This window comes from Salmo trutta, chromosome 17 (genome assembly GCF_901001165.1).
Source record: "Salmo trutta chromosome 17, fSalTru1.1, whole genome shotgun sequence".
Classification (NCBI taxonomy): Eukaryota; Metazoa; Chordata; class Actinopteri; order Salmoniformes; family Salmonidae; genus Salmo; species Salmo trutta.
The window spans coordinates 40716556-40733900 of NC_042973.1; the positions used below are offsets into that span (position 1 = coordinate 40716556).

Sequence of the window (17345 nt, forward strand, 5' to 3'; positions counted from 1 at the left end):
AGAGTCCATGCCCTGACGAACTGAGGTTGTTATTTTTTTGGGGGGGGCAACTCCATATTAGGAAGGTGTCCTTAATGTTTTGCACACCCAGCATATATTACCGAGTCAAAGATAAAGTTATAGTGTGCATCCGAAATGGCAGCCTATTCCCTATGTAGTGCACTACTTTTGGAGCTCTGTTCAAAATGATTGTACTATATAGGGAACAGGGTGCCATTTGAGACACAGAGTGTTGCTCAGCCTCACTGTCTTCCTCAGTAGGGTTACAGTGGGCTTGATAATGAGCGTGTGTGAATGGGAAATTGAATTAATCCGCTGGCAGCCCCCATAAATGTGTAGCTATCATGCATTCCAAGTCATATAATGAGTAGAGCTGAAATAATTTCACACACCATTAAGGAGCACAGGAGGTTGGTGACACCTTAATTGGGGAGGACAGGCTCATGGTAATGGCTGGAGTGGAATGAGTGGAATGGTATCAAACATGGTGTTTGATGCCATTCCAATTTGCTCTGTTCCAGACATTATTATGAGCCGTCCTCCCCTCAGCAGCCCCCTATGGTGAGGAGTGAGAAGATGAGTCTTTAAACAGTTTGACCTCATAGTCATCACTTGACTTAGTTTAATAGGATTCGAGGTAACCTGGTCCCAGATCTGTTGGTGCTCTTTCCAATGACAACTCCATTGTTTGGCATGACAATGAGTGACAAGGAGTTGGCATAGTAGCACAAACAGAATCAGGATAGACTCTAAGTGATGTATCTATCTGATAGTCACCATGAAGATGCTCAGGGCCCGAATCCTAACTTGAGATAAGTGTGCGGAATTACAACCTCTGAGTAACAGAAGTCTTGCACTGATGTCAGTGGGAGATGTCTACGGAAATATTGAGTTATGTGCGTAGCTCAAATTAGCTACGAGCTAATAGTTAGCTACTTAGTCCTTGTTGGACTAAACAGCTCCTTTCTCTCTACCTGGCACAGTCCAAAGGTGTAGATATTAGCTAGCGATCCATTTTCTTGGTTTGGTAGAGCATGCTAGCTAGCAGCTGTTGTGTTGGTTAGGTAGAAGCAGAACTACCCACTGGGCACAGATGTCAATTCAACATCTATGTAATTTCACTGAGGGAGGCTATTCAATATCTATGTAATTTCACTGAGGGAGGCTATTCAACATCTATGTAATTTCATTGAAATGATTTGGAAAGTCTCTCCCAACATCTGTGACCAGCTGATGCATTTACGGGATATTTTGGTTCTGGGTTTCAGATATTAAGGCAGAACATGCTAGCTAGAGCCCGTTGTGTTGTGTTGGTTTGGTAGAGGCATAGCCTCCCTCAGTGACTCAGAGGTGAGAGAGTTCCAGAGAGTTCCAGATAGGCCACATCTGCTTTTAGAGCAACCCCATTACTCTCCAATATGATCCCATTCTGGGCCTGAGGACACTGCTGAGAGTGGTGCCTCCAAATCGGCCCCATACTCATCACTATCTTTCTGTAGCTACCACCACCATCATAACACAGAAATGACCCCTTCCTCCCTTCACCACAGCAGCACTACCACAGCACAGAGAGCGAGATCCTTATGAAAGCCTCTAAAACCAACTGACAGCAACAGATAGAGATGAATGGGTATATGAACAATACCCCTGGTTCTGGTTAGAAAGGGGAATAGCTAGCAGGAAATATGGAGAGAGAGAGCAAGAGAGAACTGGAGAGAAACTAGAGCAAGAGAGAGAGAGAGAAAGGGAGAGAGAGAGAGAGACGGGAGTGGAGAGAAACTAGAGAGAGAGACAGAGAGAGAGCAAGAGAGAGCGAGAGAAGTGGAGAGAAACTAGAGCAAGAGAGAGAGAGAGGGAGAGAGAGCAAGAGAGAGAGCGAGAGAAGTGGAGAGAAACTAGAGAGAGAGAGAGGGAGAGAGAGAGAGAGAGGGGAGTGGAGAGAAACTAGAGAGAGAGACAGAGCGAGAGAAGTGGAGAGAAACTAGAGAGAGAGAGAGAGGGAGAGAGAGAGAGAGTGAGAGGAGTGCAGAGAAACTAGAGCGAGAAAGAGAGATGACTCTCCTTATAGCCGCAATCCTCTGCTGGCTCTCTGTTGTGAAGTTGGGAAGTGGTTTTCAGAGTCTTTTCTTAGAGTTGAATAGTGCTTCTACGAACTCGCCATTGTTCCCAATCCACCTCAGGCCCAGTGTGGTGTTAACAGCTGGAGGGATGAGAGAGCCTGAGGAGTACTACTATCGCCTTACTGCTAGTGTCCATTCTCCTCTCAACATACTACAGTAAAGAGAGCCTACATAGGGAGAGCAGGATAAGCCTAAAGATTATTTATGACTTTACATTAGATTCTCTCATAGAGGATAGTGTAGTGATATATTCCATTTTTAACTAGGCAAGTCAGTTAAGAACAAATTCTTATTTACAATGACGGCATACCCCGGCCAAACCCAGACAACGCTGGGCCAATTGTGTGCCGCCCTATGGGACTCCCAATCACAGCCAGATGGGATGCAGCTTTGATTTGAACCAGGTTCTGCAGTGACACCTCTTGCAATGAGATGCAGTGTCTTAGACCACTGCACCACTCGGGAGCACAAGCGTGAAGCTATTTAGATTAACTTTCCTGCCACCTAGTCAGCAGTACATTGCATTTAATTGGTGTGTGTGTCTGTGTGTGCCTGCATACGTACGTGTGTTTTTGTTTGTGTGTGTGCATGGGTGCAATTGATTACGGTTAGTGAGTGTGTATGTGTCTGTGGATCTCTGTGTGTGTCCGAATCTCAGAAGCCTTGAGCCTCTACAGTACAGAGTGTGCAGAGGATGGATCTTCCAGTTAATAGATTTCAGTCGTCTCAGCTTTCAGTGTGTTGATCCTATGCTGACCGGTCCGGACTCACCGTGCTTTAGGCTCACAGTGGGGGGATTTAAAATAGGGGCCCTTTAACACTGAAAACATTTGGTTAATGTCTTCATACTTCCCTGCTGCGCTGAAATCCATTTTATACCCATGGACTGCTAAAAGGCACGTCTCAAAGGTATGTTGTGCCATCGGGTATTTATATTCATTTGGTACCCAACTGAAATAGACTGAGTGTACAAAACATTAGGAACACCTTCCTAATATTGCGTTTGCCCCCCTTTTGCCCTCAGAACAGCCTCAATTCGTCAGAGCATGGACTCTACAAGGTGTCGATAGCATTTCACAGGGATGCTGGCCCATGTTGACTCCAATGCTTCCCACTGTTGTGTCAAGCTGGCTGGATGTCCTTTGGGTGGTGGATCATTCTTGATACACACGGGAAACTGTTAAGCAGCATTGCAGTCTTTGACACACTCAAACTGGTGCGCCTGGCACCTTCCTACTACCATACCCCGTTCAAAGGCACTTTCTGAATGGCATACACACACAATCTATGTCTCAATTGAGTCAAGGATTAAAAATCCTTCTTTAACCCGTCTCCTCCCCTTCATCTACACTGATTGAAGTGGATGTAACAAGTGACATCAATAAGGGATCATAGCGTTCAGCTGGATCCACCTGGTCAGTGTCATGGAAAGAGAATGTTTTGTTAACTCAGTGTATTTGTTGCATGTCTTATTTTTCCCACAATGGGCTCGAAGAAGCAGCAGGCAATTCCGCGTGGGATCCATATTATGTAAAGCCTTTTAAATGAATTAGATGTTATATCTCAATACAGTTCTCTCAGTTGCTGTTCTGCATTGTGTACTATGCACAGATCCCTGGTGTGTGAAGGCTTTGTCATGCAGTATTTTGTTATGTGTAGTCACTGTAGTGCCATAGACTGCTTAGGCTGTACTGTTCCCCTTGTACTGCTCTGTTCTCTTACGCTTCTCTGCCGTGCATTGCACATAATATGCACAAATGAACACACACATCAAGATACACACACACACACACACACACACACACACACACACACACGCACACACACACACACACACACACACACACACACACACACACACACACTCATTACCCCCCCATGCTCTCGTACCGTGGGCAGTCTATGAGAAAAGCACTTGAGAAAACGTTTTATACCAGCAAGCCTTTATACTGTATAGCTACTACCCAAGGAGAGGATTACCAGCAGAAAGCGACAACAACATCCCTGCAGGGATACAGGGGAGGGAACAGCACACAATGACACTCCTTCTATCCAATTTATCACATTACATTTCATTACAGCCATTTAGCAGATGCTATGTAGATACTTAAGCAATAAGACCCGAGGTGGTGTGGTATATGGTCAATATACCACTGCTAAGGGCTGTTCTTATGCACGACGCAACGCAGAGTTCCTAGATACAGGCCTTAGCTGTGGTATATTGGCCATATATCACACCCCCTCGGGACTTATTGCTTAAATATACCGTATTCATCAAATTGACCTACAGTAAATATTTTGTATGGGCTTTTTAAATTCAGAGGAGGCTTAATTGATTCCTCTCACAGTCATTTGATCAAAGCACTTGGTGTCAGTCAGGTGTGACGCTGTCAGACCAGTTTCAGCCTGGGTGTTTTTATCAATGCTCCTTTTGTAGCTCCATAGATCATAGGAGCCTCTCACACACACACGTCGGCTTTGACAAGCTCTTCATTACCATTCTAGTCCTGATGGTCTGTAATCATGTGCCTTGGCTTTGATTAGACGCTCCATAACAAACTAATTAAACCGGCCTTGCAAAATCATCACCACCATTCCGCTAAGAGACATGACGGGGAAAGGCACAAACCTGCAAGAGCACAGCCTTTTCTCCCCTCGCTTGTCACAAAATAACACGGTTGAACTAAATGTTAAGTGATTTGTCCTTGACAGAGCGCTCTTAGACCTTCTATAACAAATACATATCTGTGATCATTACTCAAAATAACTCCATGTTTTAATTTCTTTTTTACAGAGCTGCAGCTGGCGCAGACTGCCTCTGTCGACATTTCCACAGATACTTTCAAATGTTCATTAGTTCTACCATTTTGATATTGAATACTGCACTGTTTGGTAGGGCTTGCAAGTTAATCATGTCACTATTCTCGTGCATGCGCCAAATCAAACTTGAAATCTGAACGTTGATGAGTTTCTCTGCCCCCATGACACTGTCCCAGTTATCCAAATGAGCTATCGCCTGGTCCGCGATAACTTTTCCCCACAAACAGACTTCAAAGTGAGGCTAGCAAAGCCAGATGAATTCTCTCCTCTAGCCTCTGCCTCTGTTCTATTATACCTCTAACAATCCGTTTATGAGCTGTCACACAGGTTAGAGCTATTGTGTTTCAGTAGAGAACACTCCTCAGCTAGCTACTCGGGGTGCAGCGCATTCTGTTTTTTCACAGAACACAGGCCAGCTAAACCTAAGCCTGGTAAAGAAATGGGAAATTGGTTTTTTAAAACATTTTCAGCATTTATTTGGTTTGTGCAACCCCACAGATAAAACTGTATTGACTCTCATATGTCGAGGTGTATTACAATATGAGAAATACTGGTTATTTTTGGTGCACTGGAATTTTGACATCATAGAATATAAATTGATCATACAGTAAAAAGACTTAGTTGAAATGTCATTATAGTGACATAACTAATATGTCACTACAAGGGACATATTAACTAATATGTCAGTTTAGGTGACATGCACTGAGTGTACAAAACACCTTCCTAGTATTGAGTTGCATTCCCCCGTTTTGCTCTCAGAACAGGCTCAATTCGTCGGGGCATGGACTCTACAGAGTGCCGAAAGCGTTCCGCATGGATGCTGGCTCATGTTGACTCACAGATGTGTCAAGTTGGCTGGATGTCCATTGGGTGGTGGACCATTCTTGATACACACAGGAAACTGTAGTTCTTGTCACAAACCGGTGCACTCAGCACCGGTGCCCTTAAGTGACATCAATAAGGGATCATAGCTTTCACCTGGATTCACCTGGTCAGTCTGTCATGGAAAGAGCAGGTGTTCTTAATGTTTTGTACTCTTAGTGTAACTACTATGGTTAATTGTCACTTTCACCAGTGATGGTGAAAGACAGTAGCTACTTCCTGTTTAATTAATGCATCAGTTGTTTAGATTGTCAAAGAGCAGGAGGCACGTTTATAGCCCGAAGTCAGACATACTGTAGGAGTGCAGTTAATAGGTTTTAGCCAAATCTTCTGTCGCCTTTGATGTCAAGGAAACTTGGGTGAGAATATAGCTACCTAAGGTGAAACACATAACAACTGAGGAGACCGTCAATATGTCAATATCCTAGTCTTATATCTCAATATCTGTAAAAAGTGCTGAGCCTTCAAACAGTTTCATTTCCTGACAATAGCATAGCATCCTTGAGTCTATATTCAGCATACCCAATGTTTGAATGTGCTGGTCTGTCTAGTCTCAGTTTCAGCCCCCTTCACATCTGTATCTTGCTTCTCTCTCTCTCTCTCTCTCTCTTTCTGTCTCTCTCTCTGTCTCTGCCTGTCTCTCTCTCTCTCTTTCTGTCTCTCTCTCTGTCTCTGCCTGTCTCTTTGTCTCTCTCTGTCTCTCTCTTTCTCGCACGCGGTCTCTCGCTGTCTCTCTCTCTCGCTGTCTGTCTGTCTGTCTGTCTCTTTCGCTTTCTCTCTCTCTCTCTCTCTCTCTCTCTCTCTCTCTCTCTCTTTATCTCTCACTCAGTCCCGTGGTATTCCTCCCTGCCGCGGTGAGAGAGCAGGTGATAATTGGATTGCAGGAATCTTCTTATTCACTACAGTGTGGCAGGAGCATGGCAGTAGCAGTGTGCAGGTGACAATGCGCATTTGGTTATGTGGCGTTATCTCCATGCTCCTGAGCAATCACAGAGGCTTTGCTGGGCCAGGGAAGATCATTTGTCGCCTGGCTGGGCTACTCTCCCAGGGGAGGCAGGGTGTCTGGAAGTATGCTGGGCTGGCATCTCTCCTGGCGTGGTAAAAAGCCTCCACACCCTGGTGGGATTGTGACATCTTGCAATCCCAGAAAAGCCTTCAGCCATGTAGGGCAAGAATCCCTTAGAGAATGGTATGAGTGGTATTGTTGTTATTTAACCCGAATCAGACTGCGCTCATTTTGGTGAGATTTAGAATGATTGGAATGGGAATCCCCGTCAATTTCTCTATGATGGGTGGATTGGTGGCCGTTTTGAGTAAAGTAGGAAGTACAGTATTCCATTTCTATGGTCTAGTCTCTTCTATTGACTCACTATCTCTCTTCTTCCCAGGGCCTGACTGGTACCTGACCAAGGTGAAGCTGAGGGTGACAGATGTCAACGACAACGTCCCCGAGTGGGCCATGGAGCCTTACCCCTACCTGGCAGTGGTGTCCCCCGAGGCCCCCCCTGGGGAGCTGGTGTACCCGCTCCACGCTCGCGACGGGGATGAGGGCAGTAGCGGCGAGGTGGAGTACTTCCTGGCTGATGGTAAGAAAGAGATGCGCGCACGTACGCACACAGCGGGCCAGCCAAAAGATCTGCTACATCTGTGGAGCCCCTGCTGAGGGGGAGTGTAGGGGGGGGGTCTGGTTTGTTGATATATCAGGGACTGGGGGGTGGGCTAATGTTGTTCCATGGGATCACAATCCGTCTGCGACTCTTCTATGACCTGCATTAACTCAGTGCACTACAACTGACGCAGATAAAACCCTAGTCCAGCAGTATTCAAACCCACTAGTACCACTTTTTGAGTGGATTGACCCCCTTCTCGTTCCTCATTCTCCTCAAACAGATGTTGAAGATGAATTGTAACTAAGCACCGACATCACATGAGCCCCAAGTGGTACAATCTAAATGGAAATCAACAACCACCTGCTAAGAATTTTTTTAATCAGATTTTTTAAACATGAGCATTTGTATTTAATCCTTAAATGATTCCATAGGTTTAACTACATCTAAAGAGGATGATAGCCCGGGTCTTGGGCACCAGCGAGGTCTGCTAACTTACATTTGACCTCATTCTATAGAGTGGGGTGTTGGTAGACTTACTGTACTGTACTGTACGTGCCAGGGTTTACAGTTGGCGGACAAGACTAGGACCAGGATGTTGCTAATGTGAATACATTTAGATAGAAATATTATCTTCAGTCTATTCATCTAGTCATGTAAAATCAGGTCAAGTCAAATGTGCCTTTCACATCCATGACACAACACACTTTACAGAGAAAAAAGACAAGACAAGAATGTTGCTACTGTGTATTAATGGAAAGTTTAAAAAAATGATGTTCAGTCTCTCCTTCTGTCTCCCTTGCTTGACTGTCCTGTTCTGTACTATATTATACTCAACTGCACTGTACATGTGTACTTCTGTATATATGAATGCATATAAAATGGGTAGATTATCCCCAGTATGTTCAGTCTCTCCATCTGTCTCCCTTGCTTGACTGTTCTGTACTGTACTCTACTGTAGCGAAACTGTAGTGTAGAGGCTTCTATAACAATAAAGCTATACTGTACTGTACTCTACTTTACTCTACTAATACTGTACTATTGTACTGTACAGGTTACTCTAAATGCTCATTGGGATGTAAAAGTGGCTTTCCAAATACATCTGATTGATTGATTGATTAATAAATGAATATGATTGATGGAACGTACCTTACAGGTGGTAATGGCTGCTTTGCGGTGGACAAGAAGAGTGGTCACATCTTGACCACAGGTCTCCCCCTGCAGAGAGACAGGGAGTATCTGCTGAGTGTGGTGGCATTTGACATGCTGGGCAGTCGCAGTGCTCCGGCCATGGTGTCGGTCATAGCAGGACCCAGAACACCACAGTTCACCAAGGCATCCTACGCCATTTCCATACCAGAGAACACCCCAGAGGGACAGCCGTGAGTACTGGGAATGTATAGTTGTAGACGCACACCACATGGATGTACACCCAGATCTGTTCGTGCTATCACGCAAACTCCTTGTTACTCATTGTCAAGGCAAACATGGAGTTGGCAAGACTACAAACAGATCTGTGGCAGGCTGGATGGACACACATTCAACATGTTAACACAAGTTAGAACACACACACACACACACACACACACACACACACACGCACACGCACACACACACACACACACACACACACACACACACACACACACACACACACACATGCACATGCACACATGCTCATAGACATTCCATTTGTACTCTGTATGGGAATTAGGGATTTAATTTGAATATCCCACGTTCAGACATCAGAGAAAACAGCAACATCGGGAACAGCCTCAGTCACGCAGCAGCAGAACTTATGTTGGTCCAGAACTGGAGAACACTTTTTTGTTGTTGAACTGTAGCATACTAAACTATTAGCATACTGTTAATGACATATTTCTGTCTCCTCTAGCTTCCTGGTGATGTTCGCCATCTCCTTCCAGAAGCAGCCAATCAGCTACAGCCTGCTGATCAACCCCAGCAGCCTGTTCAGAATGCAGCAGGAGACAGGGGAGATCAGCCTGACCCGCACGCTGGACTATGAGAATGACCAGAGACGTTACCTCCTTATGGTCAGGGCCAGCGAGGGGCGAGGGGGCCTCAGCAGTGCCATAGAGGTTAGTGATGGAGTGTGTGTGTGAGGGTGTGTGTGTGGTGTCAGAGGAGGAACGTGTGTGTGTGTGTGTGTGTGTGTGTGTGTGTGTGTGTGTGTGTGTGTGTGTGTGTGTGTGTGTGTGTGTGTGTGTGTGTGTGTGTGTGTGTATGTGTTTGTGTGTGTCTATGTTTGTGTGTGTGTGTGTTGGGGTTGGTCTAGCTTCGATTTTCAGACTTCCTCACATTGGTTCCAGTAATGAACAAGACTTGGAAGGATGGCATTGTGAGACTATGGTCGGTCTGGGCAAATCTCCAATTTGTCACACTTCTTTCTTATCTATGTCTCAGTGTTTTATGTGTAGTAAAGACTGGCACGTCAAAGATGTGTCTAGCAAAGCTAGAACAACCATGAAGTTGATTAAATCAGACAGCCATGTCCTTATAGAATTCTCTCTGGAAGTCAGTCTGCTTGCCAGAATTTATTTCAACCCTCTAAATTATTTATTTAATGATTTTGTCATCCAATTATCATGCCACACATTTATTTCACACTCCACGTTTCAGTTAGAAAACAGACCTTTAGGACTGACTGAGTCTGCTGGGTGTAGTGTTAGCTTGATGGAAACCTATTCCTGCTATTTCAGTGCTATTACTTAGCTGTCACTTCACACTTTACACTCTGACGGTGACACAGGAGAGAGAGAGAGAGAGAGAGCGAGAGAGAGAGAGAGTGTGTTTCAGATGCAGGGCTAAGGGCCTTGCTCAGCCAAAAAGACAGGCTGGGAACATTTCTATTTTAAAAGCAGAACTCATGAGCTGGAAGATAAAGGAAATGTTGAGGTGGCAACTTTTAGAAACTACAGTGCAATTTAGCTCAAGTTTTTCTCCTACCAGTATGACATTTCAGCAACCCTTTACTTAAAGCCATGCAGTTATAATGCATTGTAAGACGTCATGAGTATGAAGAAAAAAAAACTCCTAATGATTTATTATCATCTTATAATGATCCTGATGAAATACCAGTCATGGGATAATATTTGATATGTGTTGAAACTGTAATATACTGTATACCTCACATGCGACCCATAATAAGACTATGCAATTAATATGTTAACAAAGTCTGTTAAATTGATAATCTGACTCCATAAAGTTTATTTAGCTATATGCAAGATACTATAGTTGAGTTACAGTAACAGACACTCAAGAAATGTCTGAGAATAAAATTCTAAATACAAGTATATTTAATTACTTTGTAAAATGAATGGATTCACATACAAGGCATAATGCTTAAGGTACAAAAGCATTAACAAGCATTGCAAGGCATTATTCTAGGCATGATCAGAGAGGGAGAGAGAGAGAAGGCATAGCCTGAAAGTCCATGCCCCAAGAGTCCCTGAGGTAGAGAGAGAAAGAAAGAGAGAGAGAGTGTATCAACAAAGAAGATAGAGAAAAAAAACTATGAAACTAAGACACTTTTATAAGCATCTGACCTGCTTTGATTCAAAATATTTGTTGACCAATATATTTTTATATTTCCTGTTGAGTTAACTTCCAAGTATGGCCGCATTTTTTCAAAAATTGAAAAAATGTAATAAAATGAACAAAAATACAAAAGAAAATATTACAAAAATATATCTATCTATTTTCACAAAAGTAGTGCACTGGGCCTTTACTAGTCCTGTATTAGTGGACCGATATAGCCATCTGCAGCACGGGCAAAAACACATTTTCAGCAGTCCCACTTCTGTCCCCTAGATGTAGAATGATTTGGGTTATGTCCCCTCTCCCCCTCTTCTCTCTTTTTCCCCCATCTCCTCTCCTTCTTCTCTCTCTCTCTCCTTTCCAACTTTCCCTATTTTCTTTCCCTCCTCATCCCCTTCTTCTCTCTCCCCTTTCCCCTGAGCAGGTCCAGGTGGTTATAACGGACGAGAACGACTGTGTCCCAGAATTTCTCCAGTCCATTTACAGTGTTGATGGAGTCCCTGAGACAGTAACCACAGCAACCTCTCTCCTGCAGGGTGAGATGAGAATGCAGCTTTGTTTTCCTAGTGTGTGTGTGTGGGGGGGGGGGGGGGGGGGCATTCTGTGACCTCTTTACTCTCATTTAGATTGATTATACAGGGTCACAACGAGTCACAATTAATTGCGTTGCTGTTGAGTTCCTGGAACTGTTGTTACAGTAATGAATATGTGCTAATATGCAGCTCTAGGACTTGTCAATTGTCTGTAATACCAACATAAAAAGATCCCCATCCCGACACATGCAAACAGATTCATCAGACTTATTGTTAGAGACCAGGGTCGTATTCATTAGGGCACACCATAGCAAAATGCTTTGCAACAGAAAACGGAATCAGCTAGTTTTCTTTTCTTTTCTTTTTGGTGCCTAATGAATATGACATATGTGTTCATATCCTGTATCTCTCCCACAGTGTTAGCCAGTGACTGTGACTCGGGGTCGAATGCAGAACTCACATACTACACTCTAAGCCCAGACTTCAGCATTTCAGCCCACGGCACCATCTTCCCTGTGGGCCGTCTGGACTACGAGAGGCCCAACCACCTGTATGAGTTTGTGGTGATGGCGGTGGATAATGGGGAGGAGCCTCACTCTGGTACCGCCACCATCCGCCTCCGCATGGCCAATGTCAACGACCAGGCCCCCGAGTTCTCCCAGACTGTGTGAGTGGATCTACTGATGTAGACTATAACCCCGCCCTCGTACAACATCAGCATTCTAGTATCTACTACACTGTTGAACTGCATCCCCCTCTGTCAGTAGCCTAGTATATACTACCGTATATACTACCGGTATAGTATTGAACAACAACTCCCTCCATCAGTAATATAGTATCTAGTATACTATTGAACAACAACTCCCTCCATCAGTAATATAGTATCTAGTATACTATTGAACAACAACTCCCTCCATCAGTAATCTAGTATCTACTATACTATTGAACAACAACCCCCTCCATCAGTAATATAGTATCTACTATACTATTGAACTACAACCCCTCCATCAGTAATATAGTATCTACTATACTATTGAACAACAACTCCCTCCATCAGTAATCTAGTATCTACTATACTATTGAACAACAACTCCCTCCATCAGTAATCTAGTATCTACTATACTATTGAACAACAACCCCCTCCATCAGTAATATAGTATCTACTATACTATTGAACAACAACTCCCTCCATCAGTAATCTAGTATCTACTATACTATTGAACAACAACTCCCTCCATCAGTAATCTAGTATCTACTATACTATTGAACAACAACCCCCTCCATCAGTAATATAGTATCTACTATACTATTGAACTACAACCCCTCCATCAGTAATATAGTATCTACTATACTATTGAACAACAACTCCCTCCATCAGTAATATAGTATCTACTATACTATTGAACTACAACCCCCTCCATCAGTAATATAGTATCTACTATACTATTGAACTACAACCCCTCCATCAGTAATATAGTATCTACTATACTATTGAACTACAACCCCTCCATCAGTAATATAGTATCTACTATACTATTGAACAACAACTCCCTCCATCAGTAATATAGTATCTACTATACTATTGAACAACAACTCCCTCCATCAGTAATGTAGTATCTACTATACTATTGAACAACAACTCCCTCCATCAGTAATATAGTATCTACTATACTATTGATCTACAACCCCCTCCATCAGTAATATAGTATCTACTATACTATTGAACTACAACCCCTCCATCAGTAATATAGTATCTACTATACTATTGAACTACAACCCCTCCATCAGTAATATAGTATCTACTATACTATTGAACAACAACTCCCTCCATCAGTAATCTAGTATCTACTATACTATTGAACAACAACTCCCTCCATCAGTAATATAGTATCTACTATACTATTGAACTACAACCCCCTCCATCAGTAATATAGTATCTACTATACTATTGAACAACAACTCCCTCCATCAGTAATATAGTATCTACTATACTATTGAACAACAACTCCCTCCATCAGTAATATAGTATCTACTATACTATTGAACAACAACCCCTCCATCAGTAATATAGTATCTACTATACTATTGAACTACAACCCCTCCATCAGTAATATAGTATCTACTATACTATTGAACTACAACCCCTCCATCAGTAATATAGTATCTACTATACTATTGAACTACAACCCCTCCATCAGTAATATAGTATCTAGTATACTATTGAACTACAACCCCTCCATCAGTAATATAGTATCTACTATACTATTGAACTACAACCCCTCCATCAGTAATATAGTATCTACTATACCATTGAACTACAACCCCCTCCATCAGTAATATAGTATCTACTATACTATTGAACTACAACCCCTCCATCAGTAATATAGTATCTACTATACTATTGAACTACAACCCCTCCATCAGTAATATAGTATCTACTATACTATTGAACTACAACCCCTCCATCAGTAATATAGTATCTACTATACTATTGAACTACAACCCCTCCATCAGTAATATAGTATCTACTATACTATTGAACTACAACCCCTCCATCAGTAATATAGTATCTACTATACTATTGAACTACAACCCCTCCATCAGTAATCTAGTATCTACTATACTATTGAACTACAACCCCTCCATCAGTAATATAGTATCTACTATACTATTGAACTACAACCTCTCCATCAGTAATATAGTATCTAGTATACTATTGAACTACAACCCCTCCATCAGTAATATAGTATCTACTATACTATTGAACAACAACTCCCTCCATCAGTAATATAGTATCTACTATACTATTGAACAACAACCCCCTCCATCAGTAATATAGTATCTACTATACTATTGAACTACAACCCCTCCATCAGTAATATAGTATCTACTATACTATTGAACTACAACCCCTCCATCAGTAATCTAGTATCTACTATACTATTGAACTACAACCCCTCCATCAGTAATATAGTATCTACTATACTATTGAACTACAACCTCTCCATCAGTAATATAGTATCTAGTATACTATTGAACTACAACCCCTCCATCAGTAATATAGTATCTACTATACTATTGAACAACAACTCCCTCCATCAGTAATATAGTATCTACTATACTATTGAACAACAACCCCCTCCATCAGTAATATAGTATCTACTATACTATTGAACTACAACCCCTCCATCAGTAATATAGTATCTACTATACTATTGAACTACAACCCCTCCATCAGTAATATAGTATCTACTATACTATTGAACTACAACCCCTCCATCAGTAATATAGTATCTACTATACTATTGAACTACAACCCCTCCATCAGTAATATAGTATCTACTATACTATTGAACTACAACCCCTCCATCAGTAATATAGTATCTACTATACTATTGAACTACAACCCCTCCATCAGTAATATAGTATCTACTATACTATTGAACTACAACCCCCTCCATCAGTAATATAGTATCTACTATACTATTGAACTACAACCCCTCCATCAGTAATATAGTATCTACTATACTATTGAACTACAACCCCTCCATCAGTAATATAGTATCTACTATACTATTGAACTACAACCCCTCCATCAGTAATATAGTATCTACTATACTATTGAACTACAACCCCTCCATCAGTAATATAGTATCTACTATACTATTGAACTACAACCCCTCCATCAGTAATATAGTATCTACTATACTATTGAACTACAACCCCTCCATCAGTAATCTAGTATCTACTATACTATTGAACTACAACCCCTCCATCAGTAATATAGTATCTACTATACTATTGAACTACAACCCCTCCATCAGTAATATAGTATCTAGTATACTATTGAACTACAACCCCTCCATCAGTAATATAGTATCTACTATACTATTGAACTACAACCCCCTCCATCAGTAATATAGTATCTACTATACTATTGAACTACAACCCCTCCATCAGTAATATAGTATCTACTATACTATTGAACTACAACCCCTCCATCAGTAATATAGTATCTACTATACTATTGAACTACAACCCCCTCCATCAGTAGCCTAGTATCTACTATACTATTGAACTACAACCCCTCCATCAGTAATATAGTATCTACTACACTATTGAACTACAACCCCCTCCATCAGTAATATAGTATCTACTATACTATTGAACTACAACCCCCTCCTGTGCAACTTCTGGCATGTGTTTACTGTGAACACTGAGGCTGTACCCACTTTAAGTTACAGTTATAAAAGAGGCCAAGTAGACTACTGTGGCTATTTGATCGTAATGTAGGCCTATCAGAGTGGCCTACCATAAAAAACAAGGAGATGACTGATAAAGTTGTGTTGTTTGATGCAAGAAACCACTTTACAAAAGAAAATTCCTTATTATTCCCATACCATTGGCTAGAAATGGCTAGAAATGCACACGTTTTGTGCTCTTGTAGGAAGCAACTATTATACTATTGAAGTACAACCCCCTCCATCAGTAGCCTAGTACATGCTACTGCTGACTAGAAATTAGCTATAACTGGGATAAAAACTCACTAACTAGCAAAGAATATGAACAAATGTACACACCTGGTTACATGCAGCTCTTGTTATGATCTCAAAACAAGCGCATCTACTCGCAACCACTCATGCTGTAAACACAGTCCAGTTCAAAGTGAATGGCACAGATCCATATATGGCAATGGTCTATTTGCATATACAGATATGGCATACAGGGATACGGAACATTGACAACAACCCCCTCCCCCAACACCAGTAGCCCAGTTTATATTATACTATTACTATACTTTTTATTATATATATATATATATTTAAACCTTTATTTAACTAGGCAAGTCAATTCAATTTACAATGACGGCCTACCCTGGCCAAACTCTTCCCTAACCCGGACGAAGCTGGGCCAAATGTGCGCAGCCCAAGGGACTCCCGATCACAGCCAGTTGTGATACAGCCCAGGATCGAACCCAGGTCTGTAGTGACGCCTCTAGCACTGTGATGCAGCGCGTTAGACCTTTGCGCCACTCAGGATCCCCTATCCCCTAGTCCAGTATGTACTATACTATTGAGCTACAACCCCTCTCCCCTCCATCTGCAGTCCAGTTTAGTAGGATTATGATGAGGCTAAAATCCCTCTCACATCCCCCCATTTTAGCTACATGGTGAAGTGTTATTCTGTAATGTTAGTAGTTGCAATAACAGATTTAAAGATCAATTGATACACTTGACTAGATGTGTCACTAATATACCGCACATGATTACAGTGCATTCGGGAAAGTATTCAGACCCCTTCCCTTTTTCCACATTTTGTTACGTTACAGCCTTATTCTAAAATTGATACAATTATTGTTTTCCTCATCTACACACAATACCCCATAATGACAAAGCAAAAACAGGTTTTTATACATTTTAGCAAATTTATTAAAATAAAAATACATTATTTACGTAAGTATTCAGACCCTTTGCTATGAGACTCGAAATTGAGCTCAGGTGCATCCTGTTTCCACTGATCATCCTTAAGATGTTTCTACTACCACCTGTGGTAAATTCAAATGATTAGACATGATTCAGAAAGGCACACACCTGTCTCTATAAAGTCACACAGTTGACAGCGCATGTCATTAAGAAGAATGGCGCCGAAGGGGGTGCCATTTTACAGGCTCCTAACCAATTGTGCTATTTTGTGTGTTTTTTTGCATTGTTTGAAACTTATTTGGTACATAATGTTGATGCCACTGTCTCTTGTGACCGTAAAGAGCTTCTGGATATCAAAACAGTGATTACTCACCTCAAACTGGATAAAGATTTTTCTTTAAT

At 41.9% G+C, this 17345-nt stretch overlaps 1 protein-coding gene across 1 annotated transcript in view; it reads left to right on the forward strand.

The window, feature by feature from the left end:
* The window catches only part of LOC115152198 (neural-cadherin-like), a 98717-nt gene that overhangs the window by 14072 nt on the left and 67300 nt on the right, over positions 1-17345 (forward strand). The window contains exons 2-6 of the mRNA XM_029696793.1: positions 7211-7408; positions 8586-8811; positions 9324-9528; positions 11412-11523; positions 11938-12187. Coding sequence (XP_029552653.1) covers positions 7211-7408; positions 8586-8811; positions 9324-9528; positions 11412-11523; positions 11938-12187 — 991 coding nt within the window. The remainder of the gene's footprint in view (positions 1-7210; positions 7409-8585; positions 8812-9323; positions 9529-11411; positions 11524-11937; positions 12188-17345) is intronic.